The 22712-nt window shown below is 35.1% G+C and overlaps 4 protein-coding genes across 5 annotated transcripts in view; 3 read left to right on the top strand and 1 right to left on the bottom strand.

Moving 5' to 3' along the window:
* The window catches only part of LOC111809318, a 9536-nt gene extending 4203 nt beyond the window's left edge, over positions 1–5333 (top strand). The window contains exons 8-14 of the mRNA XM_023695758.1: positions 683–773; positions 866–1055; positions 3248–3324; positions 3410–3500; positions 3584–3665; positions 4498–4570; positions 4799–5333. Of these exons, the coding sequence (XP_023551526.1) occupies positions 683–773; positions 866–1055; positions 3248–3324; positions 3410–3500; positions 3584–3665; positions 4498–4570; positions 4799–4967 (773 nt within the window). The 3' untranslated portion in view covers positions 4968–5333. The remainder of the gene's footprint in view (positions 1–682; positions 774–865; positions 1056–3247; positions 3325–3409; positions 3501–3583; positions 3666–4497; positions 4571–4798) is intronic.
* LOC111808437 lies at positions 887–12097 on the bottom strand. Of its 2 annotated transcripts, none has more exons than XM_023694402.1 (2): positions 11112–12097; positions 887–1184 (listed from the first exon to the last, which is right to left on the bottom strand). In XM_023694402.1, the coding sequence occupies exon 1, from the start codon at positions 12060–12062 to the stop codon at positions 11124–11126; it is 939 nt and encodes a 312-aa protein (XP_023550170.1). In that variant the 5' UTR covers positions 12063–12097; the 3' UTR covers positions 887–1184; positions 11112–11123. The 2 variants fall into 2 exon arrangements, with proteins under 2 accessions (XP_023550170.1, XP_023550171.1); XM_023694403.1 differs by lacking the exon at positions 887–1184 and adding an exon at positions 7763–7785.
* LOC111808436 (protease Do-like 1, chloroplastic) lies at positions 5862–10200 on the top strand. The gene is made up of 8 exons (XM_023694401.1): positions 5862–6355; positions 6456–6578; positions 7252–7423; positions 8041–8078; positions 8241–8439; positions 8531–8683; positions 8792–8926; positions 9985–10200. The coding sequence occupies exons 1-8, from the start codon at positions 5925–5927 to the stop codon at positions 10060–10062; spliced, it is 1329 nt and encodes a 442-aa protein (XP_023550169.1). The 5' UTR covers positions 5862–5924; the 3' UTR covers positions 10063–10200.
* Positions 12098–15211: 3114 nt separating the features above from the next.
* Positions 15212–22712, top strand: part of LOC111809021 (serine/threonine-protein kinase BLUS1-like) — a 12016-nt gene continuing 4515 nt past the window's right edge. The window contains exons 1-12 of the mRNA XM_023695331.1: positions 15212–15545; positions 18255–18746; positions 19317–19571; positions 20199–20323; positions 20443–20487; positions 20647–20728; positions 20919–21007; positions 21147–21294; positions 21397–21462; positions 22127–22195; positions 22302–22445; positions 22594–22667. Coding sequence (XP_023551099.1) covers positions 18579–18746; positions 19317–19571; positions 20199–20323; positions 20443–20487; positions 20647–20728; positions 20919–21007; positions 21147–21294; positions 21397–21462; positions 22127–22195; positions 22302–22445; positions 22594–22667 — 1265 coding nt within the window. The 5' untranslated portion in view covers positions 15212–15545; positions 18255–18578. The remainder of the gene's footprint in view (positions 15546–18254; positions 18747–19316; positions 19572–20198; positions 20324–20442; positions 20488–20646; positions 20729–20918; positions 21008–21146; positions 21295–21396; positions 21463–22126; positions 22196–22301; positions 22446–22593; positions 22668–22712) is intronic.

The following is a 22712-nucleotide window of genomic DNA, read 5'->3' as shown; positions in this document are numbered from 1 at the left end:
TTTTTTTTTTTTTTTTTTTTTGCCACACTGCTGGTGTGCAAGAGGTAATCAAGATTCAAGCGGAACTGAAAATATAGTCGAGAGGCTTCCTTAAAAAAAATTAATATATCATTTCTAATTCCCAAAAAAAAGAAAAGAAATATTGTGGGGTTGGAAGGATAGCTACTGGAGGGCGATGCTTGTGTACTGTTCTGAGTGTAGCGTCTTGGTTAAAATGTTGGAAGAGTGCAATTGTCAGTGAGCTCTAACATGTTCTGCAAGAGCCAATTTTCATTAAACAATTTGCAGTTTCAAATAGGACGGATTTTACATTTGTTTCTTCGTTTCTAAAAAAGATCTCTGGTGGAATAAGAAGTGAAAGTAGTTTCTGTTAGAAAAGATACAAGGAAAGCAGATTACCAATAGTGGTGGTAAGAGAATGCAAGACACGTTGTTATGATGTGAGTTCTTTAAGTTGTCAGTTTTTAAACCATTACCCTTTGAACACAATCTAGAAAAGAAGGCTCCAAGATTAGGCTGCTTGTTTTTTTGGCTGATGTATGATGTGGTCAGTAGGTGGATGTTGTTCAACTGGCAATGAGTTTGAATTGGTGTGTGCTTATGTTTTGTTCACGAAAAAACTCAATCATTCGTTTTCATCTCTGTCAGTGTAGTTTATTCTGTTGGAGGGTTCTGTTTTTAGTGCCGAGAGCACCATGGGTTCTCAAGCTTACATGCAAAAGTGAATTAGGAGCAGTTACTCTTCGGCCACAAGTTGAAAAGGAAGATGAGCGGTTATCTGGGAAATTTTATTGGAATGAAATAGTAGATCTTTGTGAGAAAGCAAGCATTTGTAAGAGATGTGGGTCTATCTTAATGTTTGACTTCATAGTGGTGGACTCTTGCCAAATAACCATTGTAGTTATGTCTTTTATAATAATTTATTCTTCGAACAGGATAATATATGGCTCTTGAAATGTTATATATTCATTAATGCAGCTACTGAGAAGTTGCGTACTGATTTCATTTTGCAGTTCATTGCTTCATTCTATCAACATGTGGTGGTTCAACGGAGGGTATGAGTCTTTTCTCCCATTCATGCATACTTTTCTTTGCTATTGTAAATATAGTCAACGTGCAGATGCAGTATTAGCAGTTGCCTCTTTGTCAATTACTTGGAAAGTTTTAGAGGGCCAAACTTCTTCCTGCGTCCAAAAACATTAAACATACGGTTTAGCTTCTAAATAATTGTGTAACCGTTGAACTTTATCACCAAAAGTAAATTGAAACTACATATACTAGAACTATAGAATTTCAATGATTGAATGCTCTAAGTTTTCTAGATGTCTACATTATCAGCCATATTTATTCTTTTGAACTCTGGATTTGGTTGGCCATGATCACTTTTAATGCTTTTTCTTAATTTTTTTATGTATATATTTTTTTTGAGTCACTAACGTGTGGTGTAGGGATTTGCTTTTTTGAACATTTTACCTTTTGGTCAATAATATAAAGCTTTAGCTAGTTGAGCTATGCAATGCTTAGGTTGGCATGTTCCAATGCTTTTAACTTTAATACAGCTAACTTTAGACTCTAGGTACTAAATAGTGGTCAATATTGATCGGAAGAGGTAATATCTAAGAAGTCAACATGTACAGAAACACGTGACAATTCTTACATATTAAGTTTTTTTCCTTCCTGCGTCCTTAATGCCTAAATCTAGAGTAAATTTTGGAGATAAAATAGAATAGCATTAATGGCCAGTGGCCACCCTCTTCGCTACGTGCCCACACCTGATATTAGTTATCAAATTTGATTAAAGATACTTTAAACACTTTTTTCAAGCTTATGGGGTAATCACTGACTCTGTACGTCTAGACTTCTTAGAGATGACAGACGTAGTTTCTGTCTTTTGTTGAGGAATGCAATCTTTTCATTGATATTTGAAAGGGTACAAGTTTCCAAACTCTTACAACAAGCCTAACAAGGCTCCACCCCCAAAATAAAAGACTATACAAAATTTAAACACCAAAACCACAAGATATCAATCTACAGATTTAGTTTTTGTTAACACAAGAATTTACAGTTTTGCTCCCAAAAAAATTCCTGGAGCATCTTCTAGTGGTCAAAATTTGACCATATTCCTCCTTTCTGCAGAATTCAGTAGAGATACCATCTGATCCCGGCCATCTGCTAAAGCCCAGACATTTGAAGGTGTCACATATTTTGTTGGCATTTCCAGCCATCTACTATTCCCTTCAGAGACCTTGCTGCACTCAAGCACCCTAGGGTAAAAGTCAGCAGGTCCCTTTTTTTATTTTATTTTTTCCTTTTTCTATTAATCCTTTGAGAAAGATCCTAGGAATTCCTCCTCAATTATTTTTTTGTGAGAAGAGAAACAAAGCAAGAGCTCCCAACACCTAGAGATGTATTACAAAAAAGCTCTCCAATTAAAAATTAAAGATGTTTAAAAGGGTGTTTACATTTACACCAATACAAAGCATGAAAGATAATTAAATCCATAAAACTATCAAGGTAGAGAAAGGGTATAAGTTCTTTCATTACTCTCGCCCCAAAGGGTTCAGAGGAAAACCCTGTTGATAGCAAACCATAAGGTTTTCTTCACACCTTGGAAGGGATATCTACCAGAAACGGAGGCAAAAATATCATAAATGCTGGTGGGCAAAGGATAGACCTAAATTTTGAAGGAAAGTAACAATGTGCAAAAAGGTGTCCAGGGTGCTTAGAATCAGAAGAACACAATACACCACGACGGAGAAAGATGGAGATGAAGCAGACGCTTTTGAAGTCAATCCGCTGTATTAACAGTTCCAAGTCTAAGCTCCCAAAGAAAGATTTTAATCTTCTTAGGATTAACGTCTTTTCAAATCACCTCATAAAGTTACACGAAGTAGGATCACAGACAACCATAAGATCATCCATGAGAGATTTCACGGTAAAGGTGGGGCCAAGACCAAGAGTCATTAAAAGCCCAAATACAGACCTGTGAGAGCAAATAAGAAAGGGTTGCCCAGCAACATATCGATGATATCATTTATTTCTGAATTCCTTCTCCTTTAACTAGACTTATACCATCCTCAGATTGTAGAACATACACACACACACACACATACATACATACATACATACATACATACATACATACCTGAGATTTGATGTATATTATATCTGCCTTGCATTTGTTGGCTTGAGAATGCATCCTTCTACTTGTATCCCTTACAAAATTTCAGCTGCTCTAATCAATTAGGTGAAGAACCCCCTTGAAGAAAATGAAATTGTCGGAATCACAAATTACATTGACTTTGGCTTTGAGTTGCAGACTAGGTATACATTCTTGAGTAATAAGTTAGAACACGACCAATTGGTAGTTTCTAATGTTCTTATAAAATTATAATCTACCTTGTTTTAGAGTTGATGACGTGAAACCAGAAAATAATATTCCCGATTCCACTTTTCAAATAGCAGCATCATGGCAAGCGAATAAAAATTTCTTACTGAAGGTATAACAAGCATCTGTACTTTTTTTTTTTTTAATGCATCATGGAAAAAACCAAGTCCTACAACTATATTTTGCCCTCAACAGGGGAAGGTGGGCCCTCTTAGCTCCTCACTTGCTATGGCATTCAAGTCATGGTGGAAACCTTCATTTACTTTCAGCATCTCAGGTATCTTTATGGATATAGTCCGTACATTTACGCAGTATCCTATTGAGGTGTTTCATGTGCTACTTTACACACTGATAAACGCCTATCCTACGCATTTGTAATATAACTGTTTTTTTTTTTTTTTTTTTTTTTTTTTTTTTTTTTTTTTNTCGCCAAAATTCTGGTACACTCTGATACAACCATCCCAAAATTGACTGAAACTCTGGACATCTAAATTATCATCAACAAGTTTTAGTTATACCTAGATTTCTCCATGCATGAACTGCACAATTTTGAGGACATTTGGGGGCTTTCAACTTTCTGGAGTTGATTCCTAGTAAGGACACTGCGAATTAGATCCAGGATTGGGATGCACGTGGAAATGGACTCTAAATTTTGCATTCTTTTAGATACGGGTAAAAGGGTAACAAGGGAAGAAAAGATCCCACGAAGCATGAGACATCCGACATCCAAACAGCTAACTGAAAAGCAGCTCAATTGTTAAAAATGGACGCTGGGTGAGTAGTTACAACATCTCTAGATAAACAGCTCCATTAGGTAGCTACAGAAAGAACACAACTTCCCCTATTTACTAAGACACCTTCAACTTGGGAACAGAAATAATTCAAATTTTTGAGTCTGTCAGTCTTCAAGTGTTTAAATTTGGAACTTTTTATTGCTTTCATGTGTACTCTTGAGGGTCTTTTCCTGTTTGTTATGGATGATTTGGTAAGTTCTTTACCAATGATGAATTGCCTAATTGCATCTTTCTCTCGAACCTTTATATGCCATAGTGGATCTTAATTATAAATTATCATGTAAGTTTTAAATGATTACTTGGACTGTTATGCAGCTATCAGGGATCGTATAGTTGGAAAAACTGCATATGGATTTGGCATCCGTGTTGAAAATCTTAGAGAGGCCAGGTTGTATGAAAGCCTTATTTCTCTTTTGTCTTCTCCGCATATAATTAGCATTTCTCCATACTATGATCCACTCTTTTCGTATATCATAGTATTAAACTTTCTTATTTAGAAATATGAAATATTGGGTTGGTTCTGCTAATTTGGTCACTGAGTTTTGAATTGTTCGCTGAAACGGGGCATATCATTCAAGCTCTTGTAGTAACTGTAGATTCACTTCACTGTTTTCAGTTATCAAAGAGCTGATCCAAACTTTGTGATGCTTACACCAAGCAAGGAACACCTGGCTGAGGGCTTGATTTGGAAAATTGGGAAGAGACCGATGCTGCAGTCGGATATAAATGCTGGAAATTTTGATGGCATTCCGAATGAATTAAGACCCTTGGACAAGATTTTGTGAACTTTTTCCCCTGTCAAGTTTCTACCTGACACAAGCAAACGTGGCTTCTTATCCTGAAGAACAGAAGATGGTTCCCTTGTAATTTTGGATTAGAATTAACTCTAGTGTAGGAATTCAAAAAAATGTTAATTCTTTCCCTCTTCTGGCGTCTTCCACTGACAAGGAGAGGCGTAGAGTGGGAAGTAGTTGTCAGGAATTAAAATGATATTTTTAGACAGTCAGGTGATGGCCAGTTATCTGTTTTTTCCTCGTATGTGCTTTGTCTTCGCATTTTGTCGAGTTCATAAGGTTCTGGCCATCAGGATAGCCTAAATGTGTTATTCTAAACTAAAAAGTTCTGAAATTTTTTCCAAATGCTTTTCGTTTGATTCTGGAACAGGATCTTTCATCCAGCTTGACAAAACAAGCTATTAGAAACAGATACAATTTGAAGCGTCAGGAGATTGATGTTCTGTCAATCGAGAAAGGTTTTTAGTGACATCACTTGGAGATATTAGAAGTAAGCATGTTCGCATGAGTAACAATAAATTATGTGAAAAACACAATTGCCTACTAGTCGAATAAATTATGTGAAAAACACAATTGCCTACTAGTCGAAGGCTTTCTACGTTTAAGGAACCCTTGAATCGATCCCTAAGGAACATCCAAATGACACTTGAATTGATCCCTGAGGAACTTCCAAATGATTGTTGTCATGGGTACACACTTCACCCCAATTTAGAATATTACCTTTTGCTTATGCTACTCAGGCAATGGAGCAAATCCCAACTAAAGAAGAAGAGATTATGATTTATTTATATATATATATATGCCTGTCTTGTTCACAATTGCAGGCACCACAGTGGATATAAAAAATGCGTACACCAAATTTATTTTTAAAAAAATTAATATTATCATAAAACTGGTTGAATTGGATTCAGCGATCCAATTTGCGGCAACTGTCCAAACGGAAAAGTAATGGCTGCTGCATTTTCCCTCGCTTCTACTTTCTCCCATTTCTCTCCACCTTCTCGCCCTCCAAACAGAACACCCACTTCCTTCTTTCTCTCTAAATCCATTTCTCTTCACAATTTCACCAACCCCAGTTCCCATCTTCGATACCCCATCTCCTCTCTTCTTCCCCACAACAAGAACCACACTCAAATTTCAGCTACCACTCACACAAAGCTTCCCCCTCCCTCCAACCCCTTCGCTTCAATTTGGGAGTCGCTGCTAATCTTCTCCACTTCAGCGCTGTTGTCCTTTTCTCTCTTTCTTACAGATGTTGATCCCGCGGTTGCTTTCGTTGTCACCACGCCCAGAAAATTGCAGACGGATGAGCTCGCTACAGTTCGTCTTTTTCAGGAGAATACTCCGTCTGTAGTTTATATCACAAATCTTGCTGCAAGGTTATTACACGATGAGTTCTGATTATAATTTGGGTCGTTTATTTGGACTCTAATTTTGGTACGATTGTGGCTTTGAAACGTAATTTTGATATGGGTTTAGGCAGGATGCTTTTACTTTAGACGTGTTGGAGGTGCCACAGGGATCAGGCTCTGGATTTGTGTGGGATAAGGATGGTCATGTTGTCACCAATTATCATGTAATTCGTGGTGCTTCTGATCTCAGGTTAGTTATGAACACTCCATCGAACTAGATTTCGTTGCAGTTCATTTCTAACATGCGGAAGTGATGTGGAATTTATATGGTTTACAGTTGTTGGTAAAAGATACTAGATAGTTCCGAAATGTGCAGCCACATTCGGTATGTGATTTTGTGTTGGTGGTATTTTATTGTGAGATTGGTGTCTTTGATATGTATATTGTAAGAAGTGTCTCTATATGTAAGCCTTTGACATCATAATCCAAAAGCGAATAAAAGACATTAGATGGTTTAAACTGACACTATTGCAGGATCTAGTGGCTTGAAGATGGAGATGATAACTCTAAGTTTTTCCTTATATAACCTCAGGAAGACGATATTAGAGTGTTATCAGTAATATCTGAGGCCCTAAGTCAACTAAAGAGCAGCTTTCACTCACCTCGAGTATTCATATGAGTCACGAGACAACTGTCTAACTTTACCACATTTGATTTCAAGAAAACTCATAGGATATTAAATATGAGGCCATAAGTCAACTAAAGAGCATTTCCAAAACTCTTTTGCCTCAGGAAAGCACAAACAAAGTACCATCAAGTTCTTTTGTACTTGTAATGAGCTAAAAATTGGATTTGAATTTAAACTTAAGACTTAGTGGTGGCTCTATGTTGTTCACGTTTAAACTGGTTTTAGTTATGTACAGAGTGACTCTAGCTGACCAAACTACATTCGATGCAAAAGTTGTTGGTTTTGACCAAGACAAGGATGTTGCTGTCTTGAGTATCGATGCACCTAAAGACAAACTAAGACCTATACCTGTTGGTATCTCAGCAGATTTGCTTGTTGGTCAGAAAGTGTTTGCTATTGGAAACCCTGTAAGTTTTTCTATTCACTGCCTTCTCCTTTGGGTGGGTGTATGCTCACATTGACATATCCATTCATCTTGTATATCCAAGCTCACGCTATTGATTTCTTTAAACAAAAATGAATAATCAAGGATGAAGCTTTCTCTGAAAAGAACATTCCCTTTCAAAATGATTCCAAATAGAAAATATTACTGTGTGTTAATTGCACCATACCTGTAACAGCCCAAGCCCACCGCTAGCCGATATTATCCTCTTTGGGCTTTCCTTCAAGATTTTTTGAAACGCGTCTACTAGGGAGAGTTTTCCACACCCTTATAAAAAATGTTTCGTTCTCCTCCCCAACCGACGTGAGATCTCACAACCCTCCTTCCCTGTCCTTACATGTAATAGTTTCATCAACAAAATTAGTCAAAAAGAGCACTAAAAGTATGCAATAGTTTTATCTACAAAATTAGTTAAAAGTGAACTAAAAGATAGATTTTTGCATCCCAGGTCTTGAAGTTCTGGATTAGTTTCCACATGGTCATCACCTTTTTCATTTAGTCCTGAATCCAGTCTCATCGTAGCTTATTATCTCGTACGTTCCCCGTTTGATATCTAAAATATAATGATTATTGTCTGTGCAGTTTGGACTGGATCATACTCTTACGACCGGGGTAATCAGGTATGAAATCCACGGGTTTTATCATTTACCTTATGAATCCTTAAGTTTGTTCTCTTCATGGTCGCTCAATTGCATAATGGGCTTGGCCTACATGAGATATGCTAATAATGTATTTCCAAGCTTTGAAACTGTTATACTTAGCATCCATCTTGCCCGTGACAGTGGCCTTCGCAGAGAAATTAGTTCTGCTGCTACTGGTAGGCCTATTCAAGATGTCATACAGACAGATGCTGCCATTAATCCTGGAAACAGTGGAGGGCCACTTCTCGATAGTTCGGGGAACCTTATCGGAATAAATACAGCAATTTATTCTCCATCTGGGGCATCCTCAGGTGTTGGATTTTCAATCCCAGTTGACACAGTTAGTAAACATATGACTATTTTACAAGCTGTTGAAATTCCCTTGGTTTGAACTTAGAACTCAACTATTCATCAACATTCTGTCAAATTAGGTAAGCGGCATTGTTGATCAGCTGGTGCGATTTGGGAAGGTGACAAGACCAATTTTAGGAATCAAGTTTGCTCCCGATCAGTCGGTCGAACAGTTGGGCGTAAGCGGAGTGCTCGTCTTAGATGCACCTGCAAATGGTCCTGCTGGGAAAGCTGTATTGATTTCCTCTCCTTTTCTATTTGCATTCCTATTCTTATACCAAAACACCACCAACCTCAATACTTCAGTTCAAGGAGTTTTGATTGATACACATTATATGCAGGGCCTGCGATCGACGAAGCGGGATGCTTATGGTAGACTTATATTGGGAGACATAATAACATCAGTGGATGGGAAAAAGGTCATGAATGGAAGCGATTTGTATAGAATTCTCGACCAATGTAAAGTTGGTGACAAGGTACTCTGAACTTTCCTATTTGATCTCTTTACTTTTGCTTGTTTGAACTCTTTAACTTTTGATTAAAGGAGGCCTCATGCTGCTTTTATGTTAAGGTTATGACTATTAGGAAATAATTCAAAACTTGGGTTCATGCTTGAGTGGATCCATAATAAAGTGAACGAAGAGGCTGGTTTGATAGGATCTGATGGGTCCATGCAAACAATAGAAATTTTTGTGGGCACACATGGTGCCAACTTTCAATAACTTAAGGGACTAGCTAGTCATGTTTTTCTGTTCAAAGAACTAGAGAGAGGTTTAGGGCATGTTTGGAAGTCGTTCAAATCACTCGCACACGTCTTTAAACATTCAAAAATCTATACAGTAACTGATTTTACACATTAAAATACAATTTTCATGCTATTAAACTTGATTTTGAAGAATTAAAAGTATATTTTAGAGTGATTTTGACCATTTCAAAATCACTCCAAACATGTCGTTCATTTGAACGAGTTAGTGAATTACTTTGAGAAGTGTTAATTAAACTTCCTAAAGTTTTGAAAGTTTCTTTATCTATAGTATCTTAAAAGTTAAAATATCCTTCTATATTGCATCATCAATCACATGTGTTGCCAATATTTGGTTGACTAAATATTATAATACACAATTATGTATCATTATGTGAAATATTAAATGGTTCCATCCACTTGAACCAATGGAAAATTTTCTAAGCTGTAGGTTCTGAAAAAGCCAGCAAGACCCCATGTGATGAAGCCATTACCATAAGATACATTCCCTCATGATTCTGAACAGTAGCATAGCATGTGGCTTTTAGTCACATTACATAGCCACAAACCTTTCAATTAGGCTTTCAAACCCTATTTTCGTTCCTAAACTTTCAATTTTTTTATTTTAATCCTCACTCTGTTTAAGTATTCAATCTTAGTCCCTGAAATTGGTATAAAAAAATTGTAGTAGTTCAAATTTTGTGGTGATGTTAAGGAAGGGATGTGTTTTAATGGATGTTTGATGAATGAGAATAGAGGCTGATAATGGGTAACAATTTGTTTGACGCTCAGGTGACAGTGGAGGTGCTACGTGGCGATCACATGGAGAAAATTCCAGTTATTCTGGAGCCTAAGCCTGATGAATCTTGAGCCAAGAATAGTTTGGGGATTGTTTTTTTATTTGTGTACATTACATTAATCAATATTAATAAGCTGTTTGTAAATAGTCCATTCTGTCTGCCACTCTGATCCTTCCTCACTTAATAATACTTTCCCCTAAATATTTTACATCGCTTTTCTTTTCATTGAAAATAAAATCCTCTCCCCAAAAATTAGTAGTGGGATAAGGGGAGTATTGGTGGATAGTACATAAGTTTGTGGATTTGTGTCGGCTTTCTTAACCCTGAAGCCAATATGGAGAGATATTAGGTGTGGCGTTGGAGGAGATTGTGGCATCAAATCACTCCCACTTGTACCCACCTTTCTCCAAAGTCCAATCTCTCCCCCACCTATTTCTTTCTAATATTATAATTTTCCTGCCACCTCAATCCATCTCGATCCCTCCAATTACTATTTGGAGACCCTCAGTTTTCTACTCTCAAGTATAGGATTTTTCCTTTTTTTCTAAAAAAGATATTCGTGTTCTAGGTTTTTGAATTCAAGTTCAATGATTAAAGAGAGACAATCACATAATTGTAGGAGTCACGTTAGATAAACTTTCCAATTCAATTCACGACTATCAAACTTGTATTCGATTTCAGGAGAGTCCGGCTTCTTTCTTACTCATAGTTCATGCTTTACCCACCAACTACCATTGGAATTTACTAAAAGAAATGTTCTAGAAATGTTATTTAATAACACCAATCACTTTTGTCAACTCATCCATCATTCAATTGCTTCCTAGTGTCTGTAATATTTATTAGAATTCTGCATTAGAAGTATGTCAAGAAATGGCACTTGGTGAAGAAGAACTGAATTCTGTGAAAATTATGCTACCTTCATTAGTTTAAGGAGTTTTAATGGAAGAACTAAGAAATCGCTAGATTATAGATCAAACGTCGACTATCTAATTTATATGTATATATGTACACACACAAGCAAACAATACTTTTAAGATCAAAATTCATTGATATATTTTAAGGATTACGATTATGAAAATTGACAAAATAATTAATCTAAATAATTCAATTTAGTAGAACCTGTTGAGCGGCTTAGAATGGAGGTAGAGCTTTGCTCACGGTATTGAGATTAGCCCAAAACCCGACGAGGTCTTGCCGGTACGGAAGGAATGATCGTCTCTTATCTCCTTCCTTCGACATTCGGCTCCTCACGTAAAATAATTCGTGCGCCGATGATTCCTTCTCGACGGAGCCTCTTTTGATGTTCGTTTTTCTGGCAACGGCGTTGGCTTCTGAACAGCTCTTCTTTCCCTTTGTATCTTTGCCTAATTTCTCTGATTTCTCTTCTTTCTTCCTCGTCGATTCTGATTTCGAAGACGGTGTTAAGAAGACGAACAGATTCTTTCCTCCTTCGCTGTTGCTTCGTGGAAGTAAATTCCGGAGCCTCCACCGTCTTGAAGACGACCATCCTGATCCAGTGGACTTGCTCTTCTTGCATTTTCCGCGTTCTGCTGCTTGCACTGGCTTAGGCGTCCAAACGCAGTACGTTCCCGGTGGAATTCCGTCCAATTCATCGACTTCAGACGACGAAGACGACGGAAGATCACGATCAAGGTCACGTTCACGCTCGCGATCGTCAAGTATAAGCTTCTCCAGAGAAATCCTAACAGTCGAACCACTTCCATTTTTCAATTCATTAACCTCAGTTCCATCACTCTTCTCCAATAGGTCGTGATTGAAGATAGGAAAAACAGGACTAATCGGACAGTCCAAAACCATTTCTTCCTCCACCTTATGAAACAAAACAAATTCAAACTCATCCTCCTCACCGCCATCGCCATCTCCGCCCATTCCTCCAAACTCCATGGTAACTCTCGCAGCAGTTTCTGCAGGTCCGTCGATAGAGTAGCTGCTGAAGCTTAGACAGAGATCCAAACCGCCATCTTCTTGCATAGTTGGAGCAGAAGATAGTTTCTCCAAGAAATAACGCCCTCCTTCTTCCTCCGTCTCTTCTGCTTCCATGGCAGCCATTGAAGGAGTTAAACAGGCTGCTTCTTCACATTTATATAAAGGCGGGTTGCTGAAGACAGAAAAGGACATCAAAAAGCAGGCAGGTAAAATGATGAAATTTAAATATTCACCCGCAATTAATTAACTATTATAAATCATTAATAAAATAATTATTTGGTGCGCTTTTATAATTTTTAAATCCTGCCTAAATTTTTATTAAAAATCACAGTAATTTTAGAAAATATTTTTTAAGAAAATATATTTATTCCTTTTGCTTAAAACAACACATCAGAAATTACGTAATAAATTGGGTAATTAATTTTCAAAGAAAAAAAAAAGTCTCGATGGATTATAAGTCGTAATATATCAATAATTATAATTAAATTGAAAAAATAGGTTTAGATGTATTAAATTTCTCAATATATTAATAATATTAATAATCTATAGCCTACGACGTTATTTTTCAGTCTACCTTAATTAATTAAATATCAATTTTTAAAAAATAATCTCTTTTTCATTAAATATTATTTATATCCCTACAACCCAACCTTAAATATTATTTTTTTAATCAAATTCTTAATTATTGAAGTTAGGAGTTGGAATTTTTTCTATCCCATTAATTATTTAATTAAAGAAAATACTTATTTAAAAAAAATAATTCAGGGGAGTTGGGAATTTCAAATTTAATAAATGGTTGGGATTTAAAGAGGGAAAATGCCCATTTACTTAATAATATAGTATTTATAACCCATTATTATTATTATTATTAATTTGTTTTATAAGACTTTATTAATTTTTTAAAAAATAGTCTATGAAATTGAAATGTAGAACAAATAGCTTCTAGAAGGCAGAGAATAGTGAAATTTACAAGAAAAAAAATATTTATTATTATTATTATTATTTTTTTTTTTTTATTTAAGTATGTCTTGGGAAGGAAAGTTGACCCATAATCTAAGGTAAGTGTTTAGCAATTGAGAGTGCCATTTATGATCACCAATTAATATAAATTATTTACTCCTTATTTTTTAAAAATACTAAATAATTAATATATATATATATATATATATATATATATATATATATATTCAATTTTCTTCTATAAATAAAAGACTTCAACAATTAGTTTGATATATGGTAAAAAAAATTAACTATCTTTTAAACTATTTTTAAAATTTATATTATATAAATTATATGGAAAAATGATTTGAAATTATCCAACGGGAAAAAAGTAGGTGACGATTGGGACCTTTTTTAATTGGTTATTATAATGTAAATATAGGTAAAAGAAAAATTAAAATAAGGATAATTTGATAATTATTTTAAATAAAATCTTCAATTAGCAATCAATTAGGTCAACTTTCTCCCTCTTTTCACCTAATACTATCATTAGCTTAGGTGGATAATATTAAAAATGACAGAAATTTTAAAATGTACGAAAATAAGTAAGAATAATAATTTTTAATTACTGTAATAATTCTATATTGATTCGTATGTTTTCTAATAAATATTTAATAGATCACTTAATTATTCGGTTAAGTATGTTAATTTTAGAATATATATATATATATCGTAACGTTTAAATAATTATTTTAAATATTTTAAACAATTTTGAATTGATATTAAAATTAGTAAAGGAAAATAAATGAAGGGCTGAATTTATGGACTAAAACACACGTCAATTTGATTTTTTAAAACCTTAGAAAAATAAATATGTTCATTTAAATATTCAATTAATTAATAATAATATGTAGTGGTTTTTTTTTTTTTAATTAAATATGTTCTAACACTTATAGTTAAGGATAAGACATTTATTCTTGAAAGTTTAAATTTGATTAAATATATGTGTAGTAATTAAATTAACATTTATTATTGATCAAATAAGTTATAAATGTTTTATTAATTATACAGTTTATCATAATTAACTAAATATCTATCCACTTTTAAAATGATTGGGCATCACTAATGAAATATCAAATATTCAAAACAATATATACAAATAAAGGGAGGAGGAGGAGTGGACATTAATTGTTATCTCACTCGTAGTAGATGACTTTGTCGTGTGATGCAGCTCGAGATGTTGCAACGGGCAAGGGCATTGAGGTGAGCTTGTTGTAGCCGGTGGCAAGGAGAAGCGGGGAGCTTTGTTGTGTTGTCTTTGGAGGTTAATGCAATGGGCGCAGGGCTGCGGGAAGTGGTTCATTGTTCGATTCACCTTTTTGGTGACCTGATTTTTTATTATGGTTGTGTCGTTACGCAACGTGTAAATTTAAAATTACAAAAGCTCGAAATTAAAATAATATATGAATCTATAGGATAAAGTAGTCATTTCCATTGAAAATTAAATACGATAATAACATTTTTTTTCGGTCTCCGTCCCAATCGGGCAAGAAAAGTTTGATTAATAGGCCACGTTTTCTCAACCTGGTTGTCTTCTTCAAATGTCATTCTCCTCCTTTTCAATCCTTTCCATCAAAGCATATTAGACAAAAGAAAAAAACCCGAACCAAACTTATTAAAGTCTTTAATGTAAATTAAAATTTTGAATTTTGAATCGATAATATTATTTAAATTAATTATATGATCGTGCTAATATTAAATTCACGTTATCAATTACATTATTTCAACAATTACATTATTTCAACGTTAAATTAAAAAGAAAAAAAACTATGTGTCCATATTTTTCATAGTACCAAACAAATTTCATGAGCTAGCGGGGCAAAATGAACTATAGGCACCAATTAAATCAACTTGGTTGGATTATATTTAATTTTTTGAAAATTTGGAAAAAAATAGAGTTGTAACTCAATTTACTTTTAAAATTATTAAAAAAATTAATAATATTTGACGAATATAATTGAATTTTATAAGAATTTAGTTATTATTTAAATAATTTAAAAAAACAATCAAATAGGCTTGAGAACTCTCCAAAATATCGCCGATCCAGAAAAACGAGTGCCGATATTTTCAACCGATTAACTCGGGAGCCATTTGGCCTGCCCCAGGGGACCTAGTCATACGTACCCTCAGCTCCACTTGCACGATCTTGTTACCATTACTATTTTTAAATTAATTTTATTTTTCTTTTTTCTCTCAAAAAAAGAAAAAATGCATCAAATTAAAGTCGTATCCATTCATATTTTCTGGAATTGTTGTTAAATTCCAGAAATAAATTAATTCTGGTTTTTTATTTTTTTATTTTTAAATTTATTGTTTATTTTTGTTTCTGTATTTTTAATAGCGGCGACGGCGGGAGATTCGATCCCGGGAACTCAGAGTCAATAATTAGTTGGATACAGAGGGAAAAGAGAGAAAAAAAAAAAAAAAAGAGGTAATATTCATTGATTCATACTCACTGGAGAGCCCAAATCTGAAGTCTGAACCTTCATCGTCTTTCTCTTCTTGGACTGCAACCTGAAAATCCACTTCGATTCACTTCTCTTTGTGCTTCTTCCACTTTTGTTTTCGATTGGAGTTCGTTTTTGAGCTTCTCTCGCCTAACCCTAGGTAACTCTGACATTGTCGGGAAGTCAATTTCTGTGGTATTCTCTCGTCATCTGCTTTCTATCTTCTTATGTTTGATTCCTATCTAATGTAGGGTTTGTTAATGTTCGTTTCAGCTGCTTTTCTTGTATGACATGTGTTTGTTTGTACTTTATACTAAAAGGATTCTTGCGCAAGTTGGGGAATTGTGCATCGTGGAGTTTGAATTATGTTGGTTGCATGTTGGAGTTGAAATCCGTTTGTTTGTAGCGTTTGAGTTTGGTTTTTGGATTGGGGAATTCGGGTTTTTATCAATGTTTGCTGTGAATTTTAGTTTGAAGATTTGAAAATTGGGCTTGTAATTTTTGTCGAAATTTTATTCATTTCTATTGTTGTGCTACAGATAGGATGTATTAACTAGTGAGTTATAGGCAATTGGTGAGTCATTCCGAATCCAATGCTTGAGAAATTTTGTTTTGGAAACTAGGTTGGATTGGGGGACACGGCCGAAAGAAGTAAACATAGTTTTGTATTTGTTTAGTAGATTGGCATTTAATTCCTGCAGTGCTTTTAGGAGAGCGTGTCAAATTAGTCGGGTCATGCATAACCGTGCTCCTAGCCTCTACCATGAGATAACCATGAAGGATTTAAGTGTTTCTACTCCCTCTTCTCTCTCCCTCTTTATGTTTAAATTTTTTTTTTTTACCTTTTAAATTATTTGAAAAGAAATATTTGAACGTTATTGGAATTTTGGGAATTGGTTAAAATATTGATAATAATAATTGAAGGTAATTGGGATCTTTTGGTTTTACTATGTAAGAGAGAAATTACACTTGGGCTCTTTGACTTTGGCTTTGTTATGATTGATGATGCTATAAGTAGGTTGGACTTCTAGCTTTCAATAGGTTGCGAGGAATTAGCAGATCAATATTAATACGACCATTATCATGGTTGGAACGAAGTTGAGGTTTCCGCTTTCCAGGCAAGGTGGATGCCATTGCAGGGCGGTGCAGCGAATTTGGCAGGGGGAAGTGAATGTAAAATTAGGGCATCTTCCTAAGCAAGCCAACATATAAAGGAATGTTGGAACTGGGTGGGATTTCGAAGAAAGATGGAAGTAGTTGGAGTTTGGTGTAGCAAATTTGATGGGGATGGTAGCGAATGATGAACTTATGCAAGTTGGGGAATCTTCCTTAGCAAGCAATGTATAAGAAGGATCATAAATAGAAGGGATTTTCTTTATTCCTTCTATTCTCCCTAAGGGAGATGTTATTATTACCTTTTATCTTTTCATACATTAATGAAAAATGTTTTTGTTAAAGAAAGTTACAAGTGTAGCTGCAATGTGGCGGCAGCAGGATATTGCAAATTATGGCCAACTAATTGAAGATGGTGTGGTATATATCTCAATGATTGAGGGTGGCAATGGAAAGGAGCTAGATATTATTGTGTAGGAGTTGGAAGCTGGCTCTAATAGAAGGTTTAGATGATTGTATGGAAGCTGCCATTGCACTTCCATGCGAGGAAGTTTGTGAGAAAGTTGGGGCTAGAGCATCCTTTCAACCTCTTACAATTTGTTATAGTCCCCAATCAAAACCTTATTTTGTGGTCAACTGAAGGGCACCCATTCCAAAAGGATAAAAAAATGCTGTGAGAAAGTTTTGTCAGAGCTTTTTGTTGAAATATTTGGCAAGAAAGAAATAGAAGAACCTACCAAGAAAAGGAGCTTTATTATCATAGATGTTTTGATGCTATAGTTAATTCAGTTATAACTTGGTGTAAATGGTTTCCCTTATTCCATCCCTATAGCTTTTCCACACTCCTTTCCAGTTGGAAAGGCTTTTCGTAATTTCCTTATTGGGGTTCTCTCCTTCTTTTGTAACTCCATACCATCAATGAAATTGTTTCAAATCTAAAAAGAAAAGAACCTTATCTTGTGGTCAACTGGCAAGCTTCCAAATCTGTCACCTTGAATTTGGGAGGAGGTGGTGCCAATCAATTATCAACACTTGATGCACATCTTGAGCACAAGGTGCATTTGAGTTGGTCATAAACTGGGACTTTGTTAGTCTGAAGATGATTATATGATGGTGGAGTATGCAAGATGGGTTGATGTTAGGAAAGTTTTAGTTTGTGTTGAGCTTGCTCGAGAGGGAGGCTATCCTAGTTCTTTGGATTACGTGAGATTATTTTACTCTACTTTTTTGTTCTGTATGGTTTCTATTCTAATCTTATAGATCCTGTCAATACTTAACATTCTTAGTTAGTGTGGCTACCATACCCTCATGTTTACCTTGTATGACCTTTGGGCTTAGCTGGCTGTCTGGTGTTTTATATGTGTCAAAATACAGGCATCAGTTGCTTATTCTTTAGACCTGTTAGGATGGAAGAATTGAATGTACTTTTGGATTTGTGTGTTTGCACTTCTTCAATTTCTTCACATATGATGTATGCTTAATAAAATTCACAAAAGTCATGATTATTAGTAGAATAAGCTGGGAAGAAAATTTGCCGGTTATTACTTCTCAATCTTGGCAAATCTGATTTAGAAGTTGAAATTTTGTGTAGACTTTTTCACCCTGAACTGTTGCTTGTTGTCTCCGTTTATTTTCAGTTGTGGAAATCTGAAAGTAAGTCTTAGTTGTGAATTTTCTGCATTTCTTTCCCTTTGGAGTTTTTTACTGAACTTGTTCTTTTTTTTTTTTCTGTTATTCGTCATATTTATACGTGCAGAAATTTTTTCAGTGGTCTTGGAAGCTCTGTTGGTTGTTTGCTGGTAGATGGTCTTAGAACTTAATTTGCTGAAGGCTAAAGAGATGGCATGCTTATTGACATCAACTTTTTGGGGTTCATCAGACGAACTCATTTTCCATTTTTCTTGATGCTGTTACAAGTTATTCACAGTGTCTTGCTGATCTGAGAAAAATGCCGTCAAAATGGGAAATTCCTTACATTGATTTGAAGATTATGTCTTCAGAATATATTTTATTTAGTTTTACGTCAGTTGGGACATCTTTGGGCAAAAAGGGATCGCTGCTGTAATGTAAAAGCAAAATTATGGAGAATCCTTCAGAAAAAAAATATCCAGTGAATGCCAAGGATTATGACTTACGTGAAGAAGTTGGTGAAGGTGTCAGTGCCACTGTATACAAGGCACTGTGCATTCCGCTAAATGAGATTGTCGCTATAAAGGTTCTTGATTTGGAGAAGTGCAACAATGACCTTGTATGTTCATCAATCTATTGCATATTTTTTTTCTCTCATCTTAATAACACGTTTCTGACCTTTTTCACCCTTTCATATATGGTTTACCTTGCTTCATAAATCGTAACTGTATCTTTCAGCAAAAAGTTTATGCATGTCTTTTATGTAGTAACTTAAATGTTTTATTATATCAAGTATTCATTGTCATCATTCTGGTATCGAGATTCCAAAGGACCATAAGATGTGGAATTATTTTGTTCTGCATTGATGGTTCTGTAACGTCTGCTCTATTGTGCTTCATGATCTGAACTATTATTTAATGCATTTCACTATTTAATTTACTTAGAAAAAACTTTTAAGGTCATTTTGTGAAGGATATCCCTTTGAGGGCATTCTCTGTTCCTCCAGTATTACTCCTATATTTTTATTTTACATTAGGAACTTATTTGTAGACTTACCTACTCAAAATTTGGAAAATTGAACAAAATCATGTAAAGAAAAGCAGCTAATCCGATAAAACTTTTTTTTTTCTTTTTAAATTTTTGTACATGTATTGTGTCTTTACAACTAATGTTGGAGGAAATTGTCCAGGATGGTATTCGGCGTGAGGTTCAAACAATGACTCTGATTGATCATCCAAATTTGTTAAGAGCACATTGTTCCTTCACTGCTGGTCACTACCTCTGGGTTGTGATGCCATACATGTCTGGGGGATCTTGCCTTCATATTATGAAATCTGCTTATCCGGAAGGTTTTGAAGAGACTGTTATAGCTACCTTACTGCGGGAGGTTCTGAAAGCTCTTGTTTATCTTCATGCTCATGGCCACATCCATAGAGATGTGAAGGTTGATTATAGCTCCTTGATCTTATCATATTTTGGCTAAGATATTTTTAATAACTGCAGATGGTTTCTTTGTTTTCTGTTTAATTGTGCTGCTGGATGCCAATGCAACGTTCAGTGTAAGAAATGATGCTAAATGAGTATTTAACATAAATTGTTCAAAAAACATGTGAAGTGTTAGCAAGTCTAGATTACCTTCATCATGGAGAATGCACTACTTTTTTTTCTCTTATAATTTTGTTTTTTTTTTTTTTTTTTTTTTAAACTAATGAACTTTTCCTGGAGAAGAGCTAATTTTCTTCTTTATCCATATGAACTCCAGTAAGGAGGTGAAGTTAGAGATGATAAAATTTCCAACTCCTTCCTTCCTAAGATACTTGATGATGTGTTGCATTGAACTACATCTCCACGCAATTGAAACAATGGTAGTGCCACATAAATCTCGAGTTTTCTACTAAACTAAATGTCATTGGATTAATAAATACTGAACAATCTAGCTCATTTATGTATTTTGCTCTTTGTATGCATTTGAGTTTCTTCTCCAGCATATCAAGACATTGCTCGAGAAGTAATGTTAGGTGATTTTCTCCTTTTCTGGCTAAAGACATTTACAAGCCTTGTTTTGTGGCAGGCTGGGAATATTTTGATTGATTCTAATGGTACAGTGAAATTAGCTGATTTTGGAGTCTCGGCGGGCATGTTTGATACTGGAGATAGGCAACGCTCAAGAAACACGTTTGTCGGAACTCCTTGCTGGTAACCTTCTATTCCTCACTTCTGTGCCTTGAGTTTTTTGGGTTGTTTTGTTCCTCCTTCTAGAGCTAGAATTAAAAAATGAATGTAATTCTGGAGATTTCCTGTTTTGAAATCCTCAGGATGGCACCTGAAGTTATGCAGCAATTACATGGATATGACTTCAAGTGAGTGGATTGTTCATTTGCATGTGATGTGATATCTCATAACTTATATTATAGTATTTCTTTTCTTGTGATTTGTGTCATTCAGAAGGGTAAGCTAGAAGTTTTCTTTTTCTGTGATATGCTTTCTTTTATATATCTTCTTCTTCCTTGCTGCAATAGGGCAGACATTTGGTCATTTGGAATAACAGCACTTGAACTGGCTCATGGGCATGCTCCATTTTCCAAATACCCACCAATGAAAGTATGTACCTTCCATGAACGTGTAAACTTGTGAAATTACTGATGCACACGACTGGTGTGGTTGTCTAAGTTAAATTTTCTTATGTCACTTGTACTTTGGCTTTATCATTTTTTTCATTGAACGTGGAAACCTTGTGAAATTAGTCTACGACTGTTGTAGTTGACAAAGTTCAACTTCTTTGGCATTACAGGTTTTGCTTATGACACTACAAAATGCTCCTCCTGGTCTTGACTATGAAAGAGATAAGAGATTTTCCAAGGTACGTAATCCCGTAGGGAGATTTAAATACCCTCTGAGTTGTATAGTTCTGTTCATCTTTTGTTGTTTCAGGATCTTTCCGTATATTTTTCTATCCCTTCTCTTGTTTATATCTTCCTTTTGTAATTACAATTTCTAATCCAAAAAAAAAAAAANCTACATGCCTAGTGAAGGATCCAAAGAAACGGCCAAGTTCAGAGAAGCTCCTAAAGCATCCTTTTTTTAAACATGCCCGTTCAGTTGATTATCTTACTCGAACAATCCTGGATGGCCTTGCTCCGTTAGGGGAACGTTTTAAAAAGCTAAAGGTCTCAAGCTAATCTCAGGCCTTTTTTTTATCTGCATTGTTTACTCTCTGGAAGATATGGACAGTTTGTTCAACCGTTTGTATTGCCATATCGTCTTTACAGGCAAAAGAGGCTGATCTTCTGGTACAGAATAAGGCTTTGTATGGGGATAAGGAGCATTTGTCACAGGTGCAAATTATAGAAACTCATTATCTGTTGCATAGTTTTGATATTGTCTGGAGCCTTTGGGCTTTGGCCCCTAGATTTTAAGTGTGTTGCACTTGACACAAAAGCACGTGCTGAATCATTTTTTCCCCTAATCTTTTCTTTCCTATTAAATAATATTTCATTAAAGTGAGAAGAAAGTACGTAAGAGAAGAAGGCATCAACGTCAAGCAACCAAAAGAATAACAAAAAATTACTCCAATTAGTGTTAAAGATTGGATAAAAGAACACCCTCTTAGAGCTAACGAAATGATTTATGTCCTAAACTTCTCAAAATTGTTGGAAGTATCTTGAAGATTTTACAATTCTTTCATATTAAATCTCTCCAAAAACTGCAAGCACCACATTTTCCCAAAAAAGATTTTTTTTTTTGGGTGGGGTGGGATGGGGGGACAATTTTATCAATAAATGAAATGGAGGGGGAAATAATGAAAACTTATGAGACCATTCATTGAAGAAAATAATTTGATAACATAAGAGAAAACAGCTATAACTAGTTTTTCAATCCTTGGAGTATTTATGCAACTCAAGTACATGAATTGAAATTACCTCATTGTGCTGATTGTAAAAGTTAGTATCTGCCATTTGCTTCGTGTTAGTGTCATCTAAATTCCATTATCTTGCACAGCAAGAGTATATTCGAGGAATTAGTGCCTGGAACTTCAACCTTGAGGATTTGAAGAATCAGGCTGCCCTTGTAAGTATCAATATTGTCTGGTTTAGCATGTTCATATATTTATCAGTTGCTTGTAAGAATGGTTACTGCAGTCATCCTTTCATTTTGACTACGGAGCTTCTTGCAGATTCAAGATGACGATATGTCAAACATAGAAGACCTAGATGTACATACAACAAAGCAAAGAAACCAGAATAATGATTTTAGTTTTCCAGTAGAGGGTTCATCTCTTGAAAGGCTGAATCACCCAACTGCTGCAGCTAGTCAGGAGGTTTTACTGTCTACAATAACTTTTACTAAAATCATTTGTTATGGACATGGAAAAACTAGCATTTGTTCTCTGAATCAATAGCTTGAATAGTCTGTTGACTATAATCAAACATTTTCTGACATTTTTTTTTCCTGTTCTTTTGTTTTAGGATGGTTTCAGTGATCTTCATGATTTGGAGAGCTCCCTTGCTTCTTTTCCTGTAAAACCTCTTGAAGCACTCAAGTATGGTTATTTTCTATCTCCCCCCCTGCCCCCCCCCCCCCCCCC

The sequence above is a fragment of the Cucurbita pepo genome, chromosome LG13, assembly GCF_002806865.2.
Source record: "Cucurbita pepo subsp. pepo cultivar mu-cu-16 chromosome LG13, ASM280686v2, whole genome shotgun sequence".
Lineage (NCBI taxonomy): Eukaryota > Viridiplantae > Streptophyta > Magnoliopsida > Cucurbitales > Cucurbitaceae > Cucurbita > Cucurbita pepo.
This window is presented reverse-complemented; position numbering and strand designations above follow the sequence as displayed.